General features: G+C 37.9%; 2 protein-coding genes across 2 annotated transcripts; one reads left to right on the top strand and one right to left on the bottom strand.

The window, feature by feature from the left end:
* Positions 1-532: 532 nt before the first annotated feature.
* On the top strand, positions 533-9,771 carry cdk2ap2 (cyclin dependent kinase 2 associated protein 2). The gene is made up of 5 exons (XM_084715343.1): positions 533-660; positions 2,743-2,898; positions 3,308-3,399; positions 5,886-6,006; positions 9,049-9,771. Exons 2-5 carry the CDS (start codon positions 2,844-2,846, stop codon positions 9,114-9,116), a joined length of 336 nt encoding a protein of 111 aa, XP_084571469.1. The 5' UTR covers positions 533-660; positions 2,743-2,843; the 3' UTR covers positions 9,117-9,771.
* A 386-nt stretch (positions 9,772-10,157) lies between these two features.
* Positions 10,158-16,173, bottom strand: aip (aryl hydrocarbon receptor interacting protein). Its single transcript, XM_084715342.1, has 7 exons — positions 16,016-16,173; positions 14,419-14,601; positions 14,151-14,339; positions 12,334-12,510; positions 12,109-12,250; positions 11,474-11,697; positions 10,158-10,760 (listed from the first exon to the last, which is right to left on the bottom strand). Exons 1-7 carry the CDS (start codon positions 16,112-16,114, stop codon positions 10,755-10,757), a joined length of 1,020 nt encoding a protein of 339 aa, XP_084571468.1. The 5' UTR covers positions 16,115-16,173; the 3' UTR covers positions 10,158-10,754.
* Positions 16,174-18,083: the final 1,910 nt, after the last annotated feature.

Here is an 18,083-nt window from a genome sequence, read left to right as displayed (position 1 = left end):
ATCTCTGACCACCAGAAATGAACTGGTTCATTTTTGAGTCCAAGAGGTTTGTCAAGAATTGCATTTCCAATCATTATGCATGTACGTGCACACACACAGTCACACACATGCAAACAAGGAAGTGATTACATGATCCCATCCTAAAATAAAATAAAAATAAAAAATAATGAAAATTATTTGCTGAGACTTTTGGTGATTTAAGAGGAACAGACTTACTTCTTAAAATCATAAGGAGATGTAAATATTCTTTGTTTTTTTTGCACTTCAAACTTAAAACCAAATTAAAACATAAAATGCCAATAAAGAAAAGGCTATATGATAAATGTAAAGCTATAAAAACACACAAACAAATATAGATTAATATATTAAAATATGAATAATAAAGTAAGCAGATAAATTATTCAAAACAAAAAAATTACCTCATCGTTCTAGTTTTTATCATCTAAAATTATATTCATAATTAATACTTGATCCTGTATGATAATGAACCCGTCTGGAGCAGACGTCATAGGGTCTTCAATCATCCAATCGTATCGCTCTAAAAGTGAAAAAAAGAAAACACGTAGTACGCTACGCTTTTCCTTTGCGCAGTCGCAGACTCTCGCACAGTGAAGAGCCAGGTATTGCTTCCCACAGAGGAATTTAAGTCTCCTTACAAAGGTAAAAATACCTCTCTTTTTGAATAGTTTGTGGTCTTCTGAATGGTCACAGGCGTAAATAAGCTTTCTATCGTCCACTGTCTATATGTAGAATATCAACGCTGTACCACGACTGTGTTTCTGCGTCCTACTTATGTTGTTATGCTAACCGGTGAAAGCTAGCTAAGCTTGCTAGCTAACATTACCAAGTGGTAGTTAGCTTGGCACCTTCCTGTTAAGCTAACGTCAGCTTTTGTTTCATTAGGCACTTCTGGCTGTGGTTTGATTACCTCAGACCGATCACATTTAGACATCAGCGCTATGAAAGGTCTTTGTAAAACCGACCACACGAAACTGATCAAGTAAAATTCATGTCTATCCAGTCATCAGATATGATGTCTGTCATATTCGAGTGACATTGAAAGCTGGGGGGGATGAATTATAGTGGTTGTCGTTGGTAAACCTCTGTCTCAATCTATCTCGTCTCACATATATACCGATATGCGTAAGAAAATACATCGTCTAACGTAACCAATCGTTATAGTACCCTCCTGCTGCTCACTATACTGTATACATATATTTCAGTAAAGCGTCTTATGGTCTTATTTTGGCAAGATGAGTTCATTTGTTGGTGCATTCATTTAATGAAAGATAATTCGAAGTGCTTTAACAGTTAAAGTAGTACATACACGATGTTAAATACAGCAGAAAATTAGGAATTCACGATAAATATTTGCCTATTCAGCTATATTGTTCTATACAGATAAGAGCGGATATTAGCTGATAAATATCAACGATACTAAGACTTGACAAGATTTATTTTGAATTTTAATGCAAACGCGCTATAAAAGCTTAAGTATATTTGTGCAGGTTTTTAATTTACTGTACTGGAATAATTAAATGAACATTTGAAGAGTCAGAACCGTCCTTAATGTTTGTTGTCATCATGATGTCATGGGTCATTCAGCTGTGGAATATCATCCCTATTTGATCAATACATTTTAGCCTCTCTACTCTCAGGTGTGCACAAACTACAGGTTATGATATTTCTATCAGCTGTTATAAGCCAGTAATTATCAGTTAGCTGTATCAGTTGAAAAAAATCCATACCATGCATCCCTATAGGAAATACAATGTGCAACACACATTCAACAGAAGGAAACCATTTTAAATGATGTTGGATAAAGAACAGGGGAATAATCTCAACATAGCCAAAGGTTCACATTACTCTGTGGTATATAGTGACTGAATTCTTTAATCTTATTAGTTTAGACACCCTGGTTGGCACATCGCATCCAGATGACCTAAGAGGGTTCCATTATGGTATCAGACATTCAGGGATGTGTTTTGGTCCCAAACAGATTTATAGAAAAGCAGCAGCAATATAAACTGTGGTAGCTGTTAAGATTGAAGAAGTATCCACACTTTTACAATACCACATGTTTAAAAACAGTACATTGCTAACATTTCATAGTATCAAAAGTCTTGAAGCTATAAATATATGTATATATATGTATATGTATAAGTGCTCATTCAAGACCCTCAGGTCAAAGAAATATGTATATATATAAAATAATGTACACACACACACCAATGTGTGTGTATGTGTATAGGTATATATTACAGATGGAAAGAGGTATTGAGTATTGTTTTTTAATATTATATTATTATTGCATTGAAGTGGTGGCCTTTTACATGGTCAGTTATGATTAGCTGCCTTCAGCTTGTGTTATGACAAGACAGGGAGAAAACCATGAACTACAACATCTATGGTTTGGGTTCGGTCAGGGACCATGTTATCTGTCCTCTCTCTATCGTCAGTCATAAGTTCACAAACACACCAACAAAATCCTAAGTCTGTACAAAGCCATCTCTGTTGGTCTGTCTTGATGGGAAAAGAGGCAAATAATGAATCTTATACATAAAAACCTTATACATAAAAAGTCAGTGTCATGAAAACAGAAATATATCATTGTTTGATCATTGATGTTTGCTATTGAGCCTCCTTTTTGTTGTTTAAACTACAAAGTGGTGAACTCTATATATTTGATACTATCTCCTTTAATCATGTTCGTCTGTGTGTGCTTTATTTTCTTTGCATCAGCTCTTAGGAGCTCATCACCACCAGTAAAGCTGTATAAGCACCGGGTTGACGGGACCGAAGGAAGTGGCGCGTCGTACGGGGAGCTGCCTGCTGAAATCGCCATGAGTTACAAACCAATTGCCCCTGCGCCATCTGGCTCCAACCACACACCTCCAGGTTCTAAGCTCTAAAGCTGGACATGCAATTACTAGACTGTTTCTCTATGCTAATGATATAAGACATACTCTATTTCCTCATGGGGGATAATTCTGAGAGTCCAAGAGTCTAATTACTGTTATAAATCAATGGTAGTCTATTTGGTATGGGAGTGTAAGTAACTATAGCAACAGTACTTAATGCTGTGATAAAATTTCATGTGGTGATTATCTTTGGTTACAGAGTTTGTCTGACTAAGTGGTCATGGTATGGAAGTGATATAGCATTGTATCAGGTCCTTTACAGTGAATTGGTACTTACACTTTCCTGAGAATCAATAAAATGTTTCAGAAGGCAGGTTTCTTTTCATTGTTTTTGTGTTACAAGTTCTGGCTCTGTTGTGTTACATCTGTTCTCCTCTTCTGTCCAGGCTCTTCTGTGCCCTCTCCATCTCTGCCCTCATCGTCTACATTTAGGCCAGCTTTCAGTGACTTTGGCCCACCCTCCATGGGCTTTGTTCAGGTATGTCTCCAGTACTGTTATCCATACTGTATCCGAACCAACCTGAAACACCCACCCTTGGCAGCAATAACTGCAATCAAGCATTTGCGATACCTGGTCTTTCACACCACTGTAGAGGAATTTTGGCCCACTGTTCTTTGCAGAATTGTTTTAATTCAGCCACAGTGGAGGGTTTTTCGAGCATGAATGGCCTGTTTGAGGTCATGCCACAGCATCTCAATCGGATTTAAGTCCGGACTTTGACTAGGCCACGCCAAAACCTTCATTTTGTTTTTTTTGTTTTTTGAGCCATTCAGAGGTGGACTTGCTGGTGTGCTTCGGATCATTGTCCAGGTCCTGAAGCAGCAAAGCAGCCCCAGACCATCACACTACCACCACCATGTTTGACTGTTGGTATGATGTTATTTTTCTGAAATGCTGTGTTAGTTTTACACCAGATGTAACGGGACGCACCCCTTCCAAAAAGGTCCACTTTTGTCTCATCAGTCCACAGAATATTTTCCTAAAAGTCTTGGGGATCATCAAGATGTTTTTTTGGCAAAGGTGAGACGGGCCTTTGTATTCTTTTTGGTCAGCAGTGGTTTTTGCATTGGAACTCTCCCACGAATACCATTTTTGCCCAGTGTCTTTCTTATTGTTGAATCATGAACACTGACCTTAACTGAGGCCTGCAGTGCTTTAGATGTTGTTCTGGATTTTTTGTGACTTCCTGGATGAGTCGTTCATGTGCTCTTGGAACAGTGGTGAACCCTCCCAGGAGTGGCTGGCCTACCAAAATTACTCCAAGTTTTCTCCATTTGTAGATAATGGCTCTCACTGTGGTTTGCTGGAGTCCCAAAGCCTTAGAGATGGCTTCGTAACCCTTTCCAGACTGATCGATGTCAATGAATTTGTTTCTCATCTGTTCTTCAGTTTCTTTAGATCTGGGCATGATGTGTTGCTTTTTGAGATCTTTTAGCCTACTTCATGTTGTCAGATAGGTTCTATTTAAGTGATTTCTTGATTCTGCAGGCCTGGCAGTAATCAGGCCTGGGTGTGGCTAGTGAAATTGAACTTGGCTTTCCAAAAAGTGTGTTTAGTCACAATTAATTCGTGATTTAACAAGGATTACTTTTTCACATATGGCCAGGTTGGTTCGGATAGCTTTTTCCCTTAATAAATGAAATCATCATTTAAAAACTGCATTTTGTATTTACTCAGGTTATCTTTGTCTGATATTAAAATTTGTTTGATGATCTGAAACATTTAAGTGTGACAAAAAAGCAAAAGCAAAAGAAATCTGTAAGGGTGCAAATACTTTTTCACAGCACTGTAACTCCTATCAACTGAGTCGCGGAGAGAGTAAAAGTTAATGGTAACGCATTAATTCCAATTCTGTTAGTTCCAAGTTCCATACTTTTCTTTTCACTTAAAATTTTGTGCTATGATCTGTAACAAATGTATGAGCAAGTATTATGTTCCAATGATATGCATACTGCATGCAACAATATGTACTCTGTAAGGGCAGCTGCAGTACTCATTAAAAGTAAAAAAAAAAAAAAAAAAAAAAAGACATGCCATTTTGAACAGCCTATGATACCCGCAAGGCAAATGAATGAATAATTCAGCACTAAATTGCATATCTGTACAAGTTTTGAAAACAAACACTCCAGCCCAGTGTGAGCCGAACACACCGCTGGCTGTTATTTGAAAAATTAAAAACTGATCATTAATGGCTAACTCTTTAAGGAGCTTAGGATGATTTAAAGAGACACTTTTACTTCATTAGCCGCAGCACAGGTCCCATTGGATTTTATTTTATTTTATTTATTTATTTATGTATTTTTTAATGTTCATACCCATGTACCCAACAAAAAGACAAAAAATTAAGGTGCAGTCTACAGTTGAGTTTGAGTAGAATTTCTCTTACAACATTCAGATATAAACAAGTTGTGATAGAGTCTGCTTCAGTTAATCACCACTCAGAGAAGTATGTATAGAGAAGCTTGTTTTTCTGTATTTATGGAGAACAGTAAATATTGCAGTGAAGCAGTTGTAGGTATTGTCTGTCATGGGAGTGTTGAGATCACCAATGTGGGGGTGACTCATTGCTCGATTGAAGTGCATGTAAATCCAAAAAGCCCTTTTTTACATTTGAAAGAGGAAAGCATGAATGGACTTCATAACGGAAAAGCATGCCAATGTATTGAGGACTGGATGGGAACAGCTGACAGACTATCTGTCAAATAAGCAAATTAATGTTAAATGCAGTATTTAAGTGATATTGTTGAAGTTTAATTCAGTATCAGTTTGACTTAATATTTTGAAAATACAGATACCTAGTCCCTGTGTTTTCTGCTATTTACCAAACCATTATATCAGTTTAGCCAGAGTCTACATTTTCATCTTTTTTTGTTGTTGTTGTTTATTTTATGTGAATTTCCAGCTATGACAAGTCTTGATGGACCTTTTTTTTCTCCTCCTTACATGGCATGTTGCACACACAGCCTGTCAAAGTGTCTCAGGGGTCCACCTACAGCGAGCTCCTGTCTGTCATTGAGGAGATGAGCCGTGAGATCAGGCCTACATACGCTGGCAGCAAAAGCGCGATGGAGAGGCTAAAGAGAGGTACACTTTACTTGTCAAACACATACCTGTTAGCATGTCATGATTTGTTTGTTTGGTATGAGCAGTGTTGTTCCTGCTGTACTTTTTGTGTTTTTTTTAAGTTAAATCAAAGCCCCCCTCATAGAGCGGTAACCTTGGACTAATCCAATAAAAGAAAAAAAAGTAACACAGTACTTGTTTTGTGTAGAATTAAACTGTCATTATAAAATGTTTTACTCAGAGGTAATAAAATGTGAACAAGTATTTTTAATCATAATAGTCTGTTTGTTAGGAGGATTAGTTGTAGTTGTAGTTTTATAATAGTTTGTTTTTTAGAGATCTAACAGGGAATTAGACTCTTTTGTGTCAAACTGATGCTCCAAACATAAATAGCATCACTATGAAGGAAAACATAAATGCCTTTGTGAATTACAAAAGGAGTATGTATTTTCTTCTTGAATAGCCTATACAACATAAAAAACATTACACATTTGATTATTTGGTGCTTAAACAGTGCTCAATTGTAATTTCTGTCTTTTGTCACCCAGAACTGAACTGAAGGAAAATATAACCAATTGAATTCTTTTCTACAGTTATGTTTTATAAATTAATAAAAGGCCTAAAACAAAGATAAGGGTAAAAAAAAGCCAATTTTACAATTGTTATTCTTACTATTGTTGTTATTTGTAAATATGCAAACAGCAGTAAGGTACATCAGATAATGAACAATGAGAAAGTAAAGCCAATGTCAGTAAAACAAATCACATACTAACATATAGCCTCTTTGGGCTACAACCAGCTATGATTTTATATTATTTTCTCAGTTAAGGATTGGTAATCTCATCCACAAAAAGCTGGAAATTGTTAAGACGACGTCCACAATAGGGATGTTCCTGGTGACTAATTTCCCTGTCAATTAAACGCAAAATTTAATTTAGACTAGTTGACTAGTCTAACACTAAGAAAACACTCAGAAAGCAGTTAAAATTTAGCAGAATTTATTAATTTATAATGTTAAACACTGTTTGAAAAAAATACCGTGTATTAAGAGCCATTTTAAGCCATTAATCACAGTCTTCAATCGCCAAATCGTACTTTATCTATATTACTTTGTCTGTGTATGTGCTTAATGTGGGCACGTTTCTCCAGTCGAGTGAATATATATCATCTTATTCTGTCACAGTCTACATTCATCTGTCTGACTTTGCTGATGTAAACATCTGGGGTTGCCTGGGCGATTGGGGTATACGCGCTTGGCGAGAGGGGCTGCCGTCTGACAGAGCCGCAGCCCGACTAGTGGCGTTCAGCTGCATAAAATCTTAGAGGCAACAGATAACTGGCATCGTGCATGAATTAAATATTGAGAATTTTTTTAAACAACTAATATTTCTGGTGCTGACTAGCATGTGTGCGGACGTTTAATCCTATAGTCGACTAATTGTACGCACCCCTAGTCCACAATTGTTTTGTTTTACCCGTAACTTTTTTTTTGTTACTGTCACAAAAGAGTAATGAAACCAGAAAATATTCTCATTTAAGAAGCTAAAATCAGATAATTTTAACTTTCTTTTTTCTGCAAAATAAATAATCAAACCAATTTAAAAAATATTAAAATGGCTTGCAGTTAATTTAATAATCAATTAATCATTGCAACTCTACTGCCAACTACATACTCAAATCAGCATGTACTGTATACTTCCTCCTAGAGAACGATGTACACGTACACTGCATAACTATTACTAGCACACTGAATATATTCAAGCTGAATGTTCATTAAATATTTTAGTGTTAAAATATTTTTCTACACAACATTATATATGTGACCTTCCATGTTTTTCCTCTTAATTGTACCTTAGAAGTAGAATCTGCTACACTGTTTACAAACGTACCATTTAACATTGGTCCCTCCTCCCCAGTTCAATAAACGAGAGTGCAAAAAAACAAAACAAAACAGTAAATCAGTTAAATAACATGTTATTTTCTGATTGTTTCATTGCGATTATGTTCTTAAGCACAAATAAATACGCCCACACCTCCAGCACAATGCCAATTTGTGTGTGAATACCAGGAAAGAGACACAGAATGTAACTGTGGTCACCATTAGTATAGTGTAGTTGTATAGTGGACTACACACCACTGTCAATCAGGCTGAAGCCAAGAAGCATCTTGAATGAAGTGAAACATGAGAAAATAAGGAAATGCAGGCAAAAGGCAGGGTCTCTGCAGATACTGACACCGCCACCACACACTTGGCTGGGTCATACATAATGGTTAAGCATTATATTTAAGGGTCTACACATTGTTTTTGAGGAAAATATTGCAGATTATGCTTTTAACGTCCTAGGTAACTTCTGCTTCACGTTTTGTTCTGAATTATTTTATCCAACCATGCATTTTACCAGCCACAGTGTGGTGCTAAAACGGTTTGCTTTGCAGTCCACCATTAGACAGTCTGCAGAGATGCATTGCAGCTTGGGCCAGTTTAGTACATCCAGTAAACTCACAGCACATAGACAGAAATTCTTGCGAATTTAGTATACATACGGGCATTTCCCGCCTACACAAAAATCCAAATTTTTTTCAGCTCGAATGCATTACGTACATGTGACATCATAAGTAGCATTAACAACATGCTAGTATGCGATTCCAAACAGCTCAGGGTTTAAAAAAAACATTTTCTGTTTAAACATTGAAGGCAAAAGTCTTCTGTCTTAAATATTTAAAAATGCTCCTCATTAGACTACCCCTTTCTTTGTACTGGTTTTACATTTTCATGCATAATGATGAAGATGTGTGGAAGTAATGGACTGGCGTGATTGAAATAGAATGACATGCATTAGAAACCACAGTAACTGCATTGGCTTTCGTGCTAATTTAACAGGCAGACAGTCCACTAAACTCAATTTTGCCTCTAACTTTACTTTCAGCTCTATTACCTCAGCAGTATAATGGCTGTCCTTGGACCCATTAGAGTTTTATAGTTGAGGTAGACTCAGGCAGAGGCAGGAATGTTTACCAATTAATGGTGAACTGTTTATTTAACACCTTGTTTGTCTTGTTCAGGTATAATCCACGCCCGTGCACTGGTCAGGGAGTGTCTTGCCGAGACGGAGAGAAGCGCCCGCACATAACCTTTTGGAAAACATCCCTTCACCCCTCACTCTTTACCTGTAGAAGCCTGTCCTTATCATGATTGTCTGTTTTACAGCCATTTTTTTTAATCCTCCCACCTTTTTGCCCTTTCCTCCCTGGCTTTTTATAGGTGCATCATGTCCTTCTTGTCTCCTCAACTGTTCCCTGCATTCCCTCATACCAGTTTTGTTCATTACCAACCTGTGACCTGTGGGGTGTATGCAAAATGTAGTTTTGTATCAATTTTGAAGTAAGAGTGTGGGGAATTTCAACACATTTTTAAGTAGAGTTGTGGGTTAAGACCATCGTAAAATAAATGGTAATGTTTTAAGTATAATTTATTCCATAATGGCAATTGACCAAGAAAGTTTGGGATTTTTTTAAATGACGAAATGTTCCAGCAGCGCCTGTGCTCAAGTTTCTATTCTGAACATCACTCTGCAACCCACTCAATATTTCTTAGCGTCTTGACTATACCCCATTTCCATTCACCCTTGCTTTGTTTTCATCATATTTTGTAGCGTAAACACACATTAGATGTTTCTCAATCCCAAGAACTCTGTACATCTCAAGTCAATTTGTTAGTATGGAAATTTTGTAAACCAGATTTTTGCAGTTCGGTATGTATATCTTAATTAAATAACAGAAAAAACACTTTCAGTGGCTGCTTCATTTGTGAAACACGACTAATGAATTTGTGGCTAGAAACCTTTATATGAAATACTCTTCGAGCTGGAATATCCACTGACTGTTTGAAAAAGCAGTTTGACAAAGAGACATTTAGCACAAGGTTCACTTCATGTAAGTGCTGCCAGTAGATAAATATTGAATAGACTCCATCTACTAATGAAGAGCATATGTGAAAGCTCTGAAGGCGAACAGCTTGGTGACCTTCTGCTAAGATTTTCTTTGTGAACATCTTTTGCTCTGGAGTGTACCGAGATTATTTGTCTAACTGGATTAATATAAGAAGATGGTCAATAGTCTTTTGTCCTGGAATGATCGGCCTGCATGTCACAAATATTTAAAAAATGTGAAGCTTGGGATAAACATTTATTTTCAGTTACAATCACAACCTCAAAAACATCTCACTTCAGTTGGAGCTACCAACCCACTGTCTCACAGAAGAGTAATGAGCAGCTGTTTCTAAGCAGGTGAAGGAGATAATGAGGGTTTTCTGGGTACATCTTGAACAACAGCAACAAAAAAACAACAAAGAATAATGGCTATATAATTATATGAAATAAGTACAAAGGAGAAAACAAAGATAACACAAGTCCATGTGTGTTATATAATGATTGTCACAGACCAACAGCTCGGCTTCCCAGTCACATCTACCAGGAGATAATGGTCTCCTGCTTGTTCCAGTGCTTCCCCTGTGACCAAGATAGAGACGGGGGTCTGGTGGTGCAAGGCAGAGGTGTGCATGTGAGTACATGATGTACCTTGTGCAAAAAAAAAAAAAACCTGGGTGTCCATGGGGTTTTGGATTTTCATTAAAGTCAAGCTGACAGTGTCAGCATGTCATAATCAGAGACTGAACTTTAACATTTAGAGAGAGGCGGTTTTGTTTCTCCTCCATCTTGAAATTCACAGGTGGCATCCTTGCATCCTCTTGTTCCAACCCACTATGAGGTTCAACCCTGTGAGGAGGAAGAGAAGTTAGATATTTCGAGTACATTATGTTAAAATCAATTAGCATAAAGGGATAGTTTGAATCATCTGAAGTGAGGTTGTATGAGGTACTTATCCATAGTCAGTGTATTTGCTATAGTAGATGCTGGTCAGCATATGCCCAGTTTGGAGAAGCAGAGAGGAGTACCCACACAGAAGCTTAGTGATCCATTAGTTTGTGTTACTTTGTGACTTCGACCTTTTAAACGGATGTCTGGATGGACTGAAGTCACAAACAGACTGACCAATCGAGACAGCAGTAAACCCGCAACTGCAAGGTAAAATTACTAATTTCACCTATGGAGTTTGGAGTTGGTTTGGAGAGAGCAACATGTGGCTTATATGGCTGTTTCCTATTGGAAGATGCTGTCTGATGACAAGGTAACAAATATTATCAATACAGCACACAGTTATGATATTGAGTTTTTTAAGTGGACCTCTTTTAGTGGCTAAAATATTTTTTGTTGCAGACCCAATCCACAGCAGTTCATTACTTGGCTTCTGTGCTGGGGCTCCTCTCTGCCTGTGGGGCCATGTTGACCACCATCTACTGTAGTTACTACGCTGACTTGATAAATACCTCATACAACCCCACTGAAAATAATCTGAACTGTCCACGTCATGGTGTCCAGATAGGAGTTATTTTTCATTAGAAAAATTAGAAAACTCAAAGTAGACTGACTGTAGTGGCAGTGGCAGCAGGTGTCTTGAACAGGCCTTTGTAGCGACCCTTCTCCTCCTTGTCTTTGGTGCGGATCCTCTCCTCCAAGATCCTCAGCTCCTTGGCAACAGATGATTCCAGAGTGGGGTCCAGTTGTAACACTTTAGCAAAGTCTGCCCGAGCCTCCGTCTCATTCCACACTGCAGCGTGGGCCTTGGCCCGCTTGTAGAAGGCCTTCACATTGTCTGTTAGGAAGGGCACGACAAGAGTGAATGAACATTTTTCATGTGCACAAAACTGCAAGTTAGGAACAAGGTTATTACTTAAGACTTACTTACCACTTACTTACTTAAGACTTACTACCCAGATCATGGTTAAAATTAAGCACATTTCAAGGAGTATATTCAAATTTAAGTATATTCCTACCTTGAAAACATGACTCTTAGAATACTGTATTTTGCAAACTTTACAGACTTTTGTAGAGATGCTGCATTGTTTTTTATGAGGTCAATATGCCTGACAAAATTTTATACTGTCTATAAATCAACACCAATCTCAAATAGATGGCTCCCTCTTTTTATAATTACAATCTGTTGTAAAAACAGAAGTTTTTCATCTCTGATGGTTCTTGCACAGCACCAGCAACAAAGCCCTACCCTCATATTTGAAGAGCAAGGACGTGCAGTGTTCGATGACTTCATAGTACTGGCCCTGGAGTAGCTTGCACTGGCAGTAATTGAGGAGCAGTGGTGTGATCATATGGTCCAACTTAACCCAGGTTTCATCTCCAGGATGCTCCTGAGAAGTGAGACAAAAGTCATGGTAGTCATCTGTTTATACTAGACGAAATGGATTAAAAAAATGAAAAACTGTGTTCTTACCTTCATCTGTAGATTTTTGAGGCAGGCGATGCCATTGTAGTACTTCTCTGTGGCTTCCTCAATTTTGCCTTGTTTGAAGAGCATGTTGCCCTCCTCGTGGATCTGAGGCACAAGCTGGAGTTTTTCTTCATCTGTCATAGCCCACACATCAAGCTGGAACGATCCTGGAGGCAGAACCTGAGCAGAGAAAGAGACAGAAGATCAGGAGCAGCAGGGACTAAAAGTGTAGGAGGGTAAGACTGAGGTTGTTCTCAGTACCACATGGCAACCATTATGTTAAACCTTTTGTTAAATGCACCTCTGCAATCTGCAATTCATCACAATATCCCTGTGATAAATTCCATCTTAATGGGAGGCATTATACTGAGAGGTGTTTCCAATTTTATTTTCCCCTCATTTCTGAATGGTTCGACAACTGTCAAGTGCTGAAAGCTGGCAGCAAATTTTTGGTCAGATTTCTTATCTCATTTCATTTTTGCTTTTAGCAAACTCATTATAAGTTTCAGAAGTTTCATTAGATGGGTTCAAGTCCACCTCTAGTCATGTTTTAAAAATGTTTTTTTTTTGGCAAAATAAGTTCAAATACCTTGTTAAAACCTTGCATATAGCTCTACACCTTGGGTGCTTTTCATTTGGTAAATTGGTCTCCTAGTCTCCTCCAATCGCTTCCTTTCCTGGCTCCACCCAGCAAGGAAATGAAAGAGGGATACGAGGAAAAGACGTGAGGACGGAGGAGACGAAACTGAAATGAAAAATCCTCGTTCCACAGCGTCAGTCCGAAGCGACGTCAATTACTGATGACGTGTTGCACAGCTGTATTAGCTGTCAAAGGGACTGCAGCTGAATGCCCACAGAAGCCTTTACTTATGAACAATTTCTAAAAACCCATAGTAGTCTTTAATGTTGTAATTTGTTTTAAATATGTGGATAATTTAAACTTTCTTTTAAATCATCTAATATATGCATAGGTTTGTGTTGTTTGACGATCACTCAAAAAAAAAAGTTAAAGTCACCTTTATATCCTAAAGTGCCAGACACATCACACTTTGTGTACTATGTAACTGTGAGAATAAACTGCGTAATTAAAATGATTTAATTGTGTTCAAGATAACGTGGAGTGCGTCATTTATACGGCACACCCCTTAATTGATAAAAGACTTCCGCTTAGGATACACTGGTGTATCCTCGTTACATCCTCGCTCCTCGTCTCCTCCAGGTGCATTTAAGCAATTGGAAAATTCTTCATCATGGCGGAGGGGAAACGACTTCCGGGTCGACGAAGGAGAGAGGAGACGATACTTTTGTACGTTTATGGTTACAGACACTCTCTCCACCTCCCTACACTCATATTTTGAGTGTAATTAATTTGTCAAAACACAATAAACAAAGTTAAAGATTTAAACTTTAAAAGGTTAATGTTTTAACTATTTTATTTGGGCAAATTTCTTTAACAGTTCCTTTTGCTTTGGTATCATTAAAGAACTGTTGCTTCTTTTATTCAGTTAAAAAATGGTTTTGCAGTAAAATGGTATTGGCACTAAAACAAAGGCGTTGTGTTGGTGCTAGAATAGAAAAAAAAATATTGCCCTCTTCTCTGAATGCAGCCAAAGTGGGATATTAGCCTTAGCCAAATGCTGGTAAAATATGAAAGTTGCTGGCAGATTTCACAAAGAAGACACAAAATAATGATTAACTACAGCATGGCTGGTGACCTTGAACATTTATCTTACAATGACTGGCAGATGTTCACATTCTGAAAAGTTAATTTCTCACCCAACCATTAATATGAAAGTCTGGGCTCTCCCCTGCGTGCTCACCTCCAGCAGCTCAATGGTGAAGACAAGAGGCTGAGGACTGGCCTGAAGCTGATCAAGGTCTTTGTGCCCTAGAGAGTGGTGGGAGTGGATCTGGGCGATGCCGCAGCAGTGTCTCTGGCCTTCCAGGGGGTCCTTACCAGCACTAATGTTTCTCAGGGACTGAGACACGAGTGGGTACAGTGCTGTGTGCTGAGGGGTGAACAGAAATGGTCAATGCACAGAGAGAACAAGCTTGTTACCTTTTAATAGTGCATCCAATCTCACTAACCTTAGTGTCACAGGTAAATTCTGAGATTTCTCCTTGTCTCATGGTTATGACCACCCTCTCCCATGCAGCTAGTTTAAACTTCTTGCCCAAGATGAGCTCCATGGGTTTGCTGCGGCCTCCCATGGTCCTAGAGTCATCCAAGACTGTGCCATCACACAGGCTGGTGCGGTAATGGAAGACCACCTGGTACAACAGAGATAAGACACTTTGTCAGTGTAGGCAAACATCAAATTATGTTTGGTAACTCTCAGAGACCAGCAGTGACAGACAACAAGTAAAAGGATAAAAACAGTGATAAAGTGATAAAGACTATTGCTGCAACCATTGGTTGATCAAAAGAAAATTAATTGCCAGCTATTCTGATAATTGATTAACAGACCATTGTGTAATTTAGTGACATCTAGTGGTGAGCTAGCAGACTGCAAACTCTTCACCCTCTTCCAAGCATGTAGGAGAATGTACTGTGGCCGCAAACCTTACGCAAAAATGCAAAAGGCTGTATCTAGAGCCAGTGTTGGTTTGTCCTTTCTGAGCTACTGTAGAAACACGGTGGTGCAGGTGGACCTTCACCCACTATAGATAAAAACGGCTCATTCTAAGATGCCAAAATCTCAGTCATCATTACTTTCAGGTGATCATAACTAATGAAAACATAGCTATAAATAATGTATTCTATTTTAGCCATATCCTGCCAATATATCCCAATAAATCTTACACAGTCGACCTTTAATCATTTCAGTCATTTTTTATGTAAAAATGTCAAACATTGCTTGTTCCAGCTTCTCACATGTATGGGTTTTCTGCTTGTTTTTGTTATTAATTATAGTCAATGAAGAGTATCTGGATTTCAGATTGTTGTTTGGATGAAATAAGCAATTCGAAGATGTCATTTCAAATTTTTAAGCCTACACGATTGATTGATTGATCATGAAAATGTGTACACGTATACATACATACATTCATACATACACGTTTGAAAAAGGTACTTGGATGAGGCAGGTTAACAGGGACAGTGAAATCAATGCAATTTAAAAAATGGTAGGATGAACACTGACAACATTAAACACTGAACAGAACTGTCAGTTTAAAATAAATATTATCACATCACCCTTTTAAGGACAAGAGATCAGTGCAGCCGATTTGTTTACTAGAAACAAAAGAATAATCTGCACTCATCTGACAAGGCTAGCGAGCGTCTACACTCGATCACATTCTGACCAATCACAGCTAGGGAAAATTGACTGACGTGACATGCCGACCAATCCGCTTTCATAAACACATGCCATCCTGTCCCGCCCACTGTCTTTCCATCAGATGAAAAAAAAAATAGAGGAAAAATGTGGCTAATCCGGCTAAAAACAGCCTTTATCAAATCTAATGTCCAATAACCATAAAGGGAACGAATCTACAAAGCTTACCAGAAGTGCTGGTATTCAGTCTCGATGCGTTTAGTGTGGCATTAATCTACTTTATAGAGTATAATGTGTTAGCCGAGATGTAGCTGCTGATAGCACTAGCTAACGTGGTCCGTCGCATTTCTTTAACTAATTCAGCGGACTGGACTCGGGTCTTCCAGCCGGTGACTCTGTGGTTTTACCTTGGTTCCATTGGGAAACGTCGAGAGCTCCCCTTTACCAGGACTGACCAATTTCTTTATTATTCCTTCTTCGAGAAGCTTGCGTGCCTCTTCCTCCATCCTTGACCGAGTCTTGGTTCACGACAAATGACGATGTTTGCCGAAGCCAGGCAGGGGTTTCGTGAGGCCTCAGTGCGCCCTCCACAGGTAGACTGCGTAAGTGTTATAACAGAAGCTGGTCAGAAAATATAAAATATTCACCTGCCTACCAATTCATGAGAATTTCCACAGTGAATCAAGTCTTAATTCACGGCATATGAAATTTATTGGTCAAAAATAAAAAAATACAATTTTAAAGCTAGAGGACATAATACATATTGCAAGCTGTTATAGTTTAAATTTCTTTTTGTTTCCAAGAGTGTAAAATTTAATAGATGTATGGCTTGAATTTTTTTTACTAAAGGTGACAAGGTAAGGATTCTTACCTTCAAATTTACATTAATGGACACTGACATTTTGCTGTTAGCTATGACTTTTTATATTAATCACATTGCAAGCAGTATCATCATGTTTTTTGTGTCAGCAACAATTGCTTTACTTTAGTACAATTTTTAGGGACTTGTACCATTTTATGTACATTTTTATTACCATTTAATGCTATCACATTATAAATAGTGAACTTTTTATACATGTAGTCACTTGTTACTTTGCAAATGAGGGTTTTCTTTTCAAAGTATGTGATGTGCTTGTAAAGTAGAGTACATGACGAGGTTAATCTACCCAACAGCGTATAAATTAAAATGAGCTTCATCTCAGCTGCAACATTAAAATGCTACTTTCAGATTGATGCAACATGATCCATTATTATAATGAACAATGTCAAAGCACTGACAGAAGTTATTCTGTTGCCCAATGAGTACTTTTACTTCTTTTTTTTACTGCAAATACATCTGTACTATTACTTTAATGACTCTTTGTTCTGTTTTCTGTTAGCTCAAGTATTTGCATACTGCACTGTGCATCACACCACATACAGTATTAAAGCACATGCTATAGCCTACAGTTGTGTAAGGTGGTAAATGGGCAAATAGGTTTGCTCACAGCATTGAAGAATTACATTTAATTGTGAATAAAGTGTCTAAGAAAACTTTAGACCTAGCAACAGCTTTGCAATGCTTGTACATGTGCATTGTTTCTTTTTTTTTATGTCAACCTAAATCCACAGTGTCACACTGTGGTTAATATGTGTTTTTTTAATCACCACCAGTTTGGTACTTTAAACCTGAGATTGATTTTGGCTGTGGGATGATGCCAGCAGGTTAAATAGGCCAATTTATTCCTGATATTGTGTTGGACCTGTATCTCTTAGCTCCCACAGTCATTTTCCACACACCATGCAAAAATGAGAGCTGGTGGTTTTGTAGTGTCAGTTTAATTGGTCCCAATATGGCTCTTTTGATTGAAACAGGCCAGAACTGCATATCTAAATCAATAAAGAGCAGAGTCAAAACTGACCACAAAAGGATTGTGGGGTTCTGCTGGTTGGAAATACTGGGTTGATAAGTGCCTCCCTGGCACTTGAGCAGTCAAGCAGTTCTTGATTGAATTATAGTATCCTTACAGCAGGACTGAAGATCACTGTGTGAAAACTACAAATGAAGAACTGTTATCCAGAAAAAACATAGTTGCATTGCTCAAGAATAATAAAGGTTGTTTTGCCCTAACCAGTGTATAAAGAACAGTAGAGTGTAGGAGATGTAAGTCAATTCACATCTAAACAATGAGAGAGAAGGAGAAGTAACTGAATACTGCTGTGTGGGTGTACCATAGATATTTCCTTTTTAGAACATGGACAAGTTTACGGTTCATTATGAATTTGACAGATGAAAACCAAATGACAATATAAACAGGAATGTACAAACACAATTAAACAATTTGATGGTTTATACAGAGATGTGTGTGTGTATAGCTGCGCTGCTGTGAGAGAATGAACATCTTTCACAAAGTTAGAATAGAAGGCACATAATAAATCAGTTAGAAGGAACAGAGTGACTCATTTCTTTGAGCTCTCCCAATAAGCTTTTTATTT

This window comes from Lutjanus erythropterus, chromosome 3, assembly GCF_056507025.1.
Source record: "Lutjanus erythropterus isolate fLutEry1 chromosome 3, fLutEry1.hap2, whole genome shotgun sequence".
NCBI classification, from domain to species: Eukaryota; Metazoa; Chordata; class Actinopteri; order Lutjaniformes; family Lutjanidae; genus Lutjanus; species Lutjanus erythropterus.
Note: the sequence above shows the minus strand (reverse complement) of the source record. Positions and strands in the feature narration are given on the sequence as shown.

Excerpts from the sequence above, each read along its gene's own strand:
- cdk2ap2 (XM_084715343.1), top strand. The coding sequence starts at position 2,844 with ATGAGTTACAAACCAATTGCCCCTGCGCCATCTGGCTCCAACCACACA. Across the intron at positions 2,899-3,307 it reads CTCCAACCACACACCTCCAG|GCTCTTCTGTGCCCTCTCCA; the intron begins GTTCTAAGCTCT and ends TCTTCTGTCCAG. Across the intron at positions 3,400-5,885 it reads CCTCCATGGGCTTTGTTCAG|CCTGTCAAAGTGTCTCAGGG; the intron begins GTATGTCTCCAG and ends TTGCACACACAG.
- aip (XM_084715342.1), bottom strand. The coding sequence starts at position 16,114 with ATGGAGGAAGAGGCACGCAAGCTTCTCGAAGAAGGAATAATAAAGAAA. Across the intron at positions 14,602-16,015 it reads CGTTTCCCAATGGAACCAAG|GTGGTCTTCCATTACCGCAC; the intron begins GTAAAACCACAG and ends CTGTTGTACCAG. Across the intron at positions 11,698-12,108 it reads CTTGCTCTTCAAATATGAGG|ACAATGTGAAGGCCTTCTAC; the intron begins GTAGGGCTTTGT and ends CCTTCCTAACAG.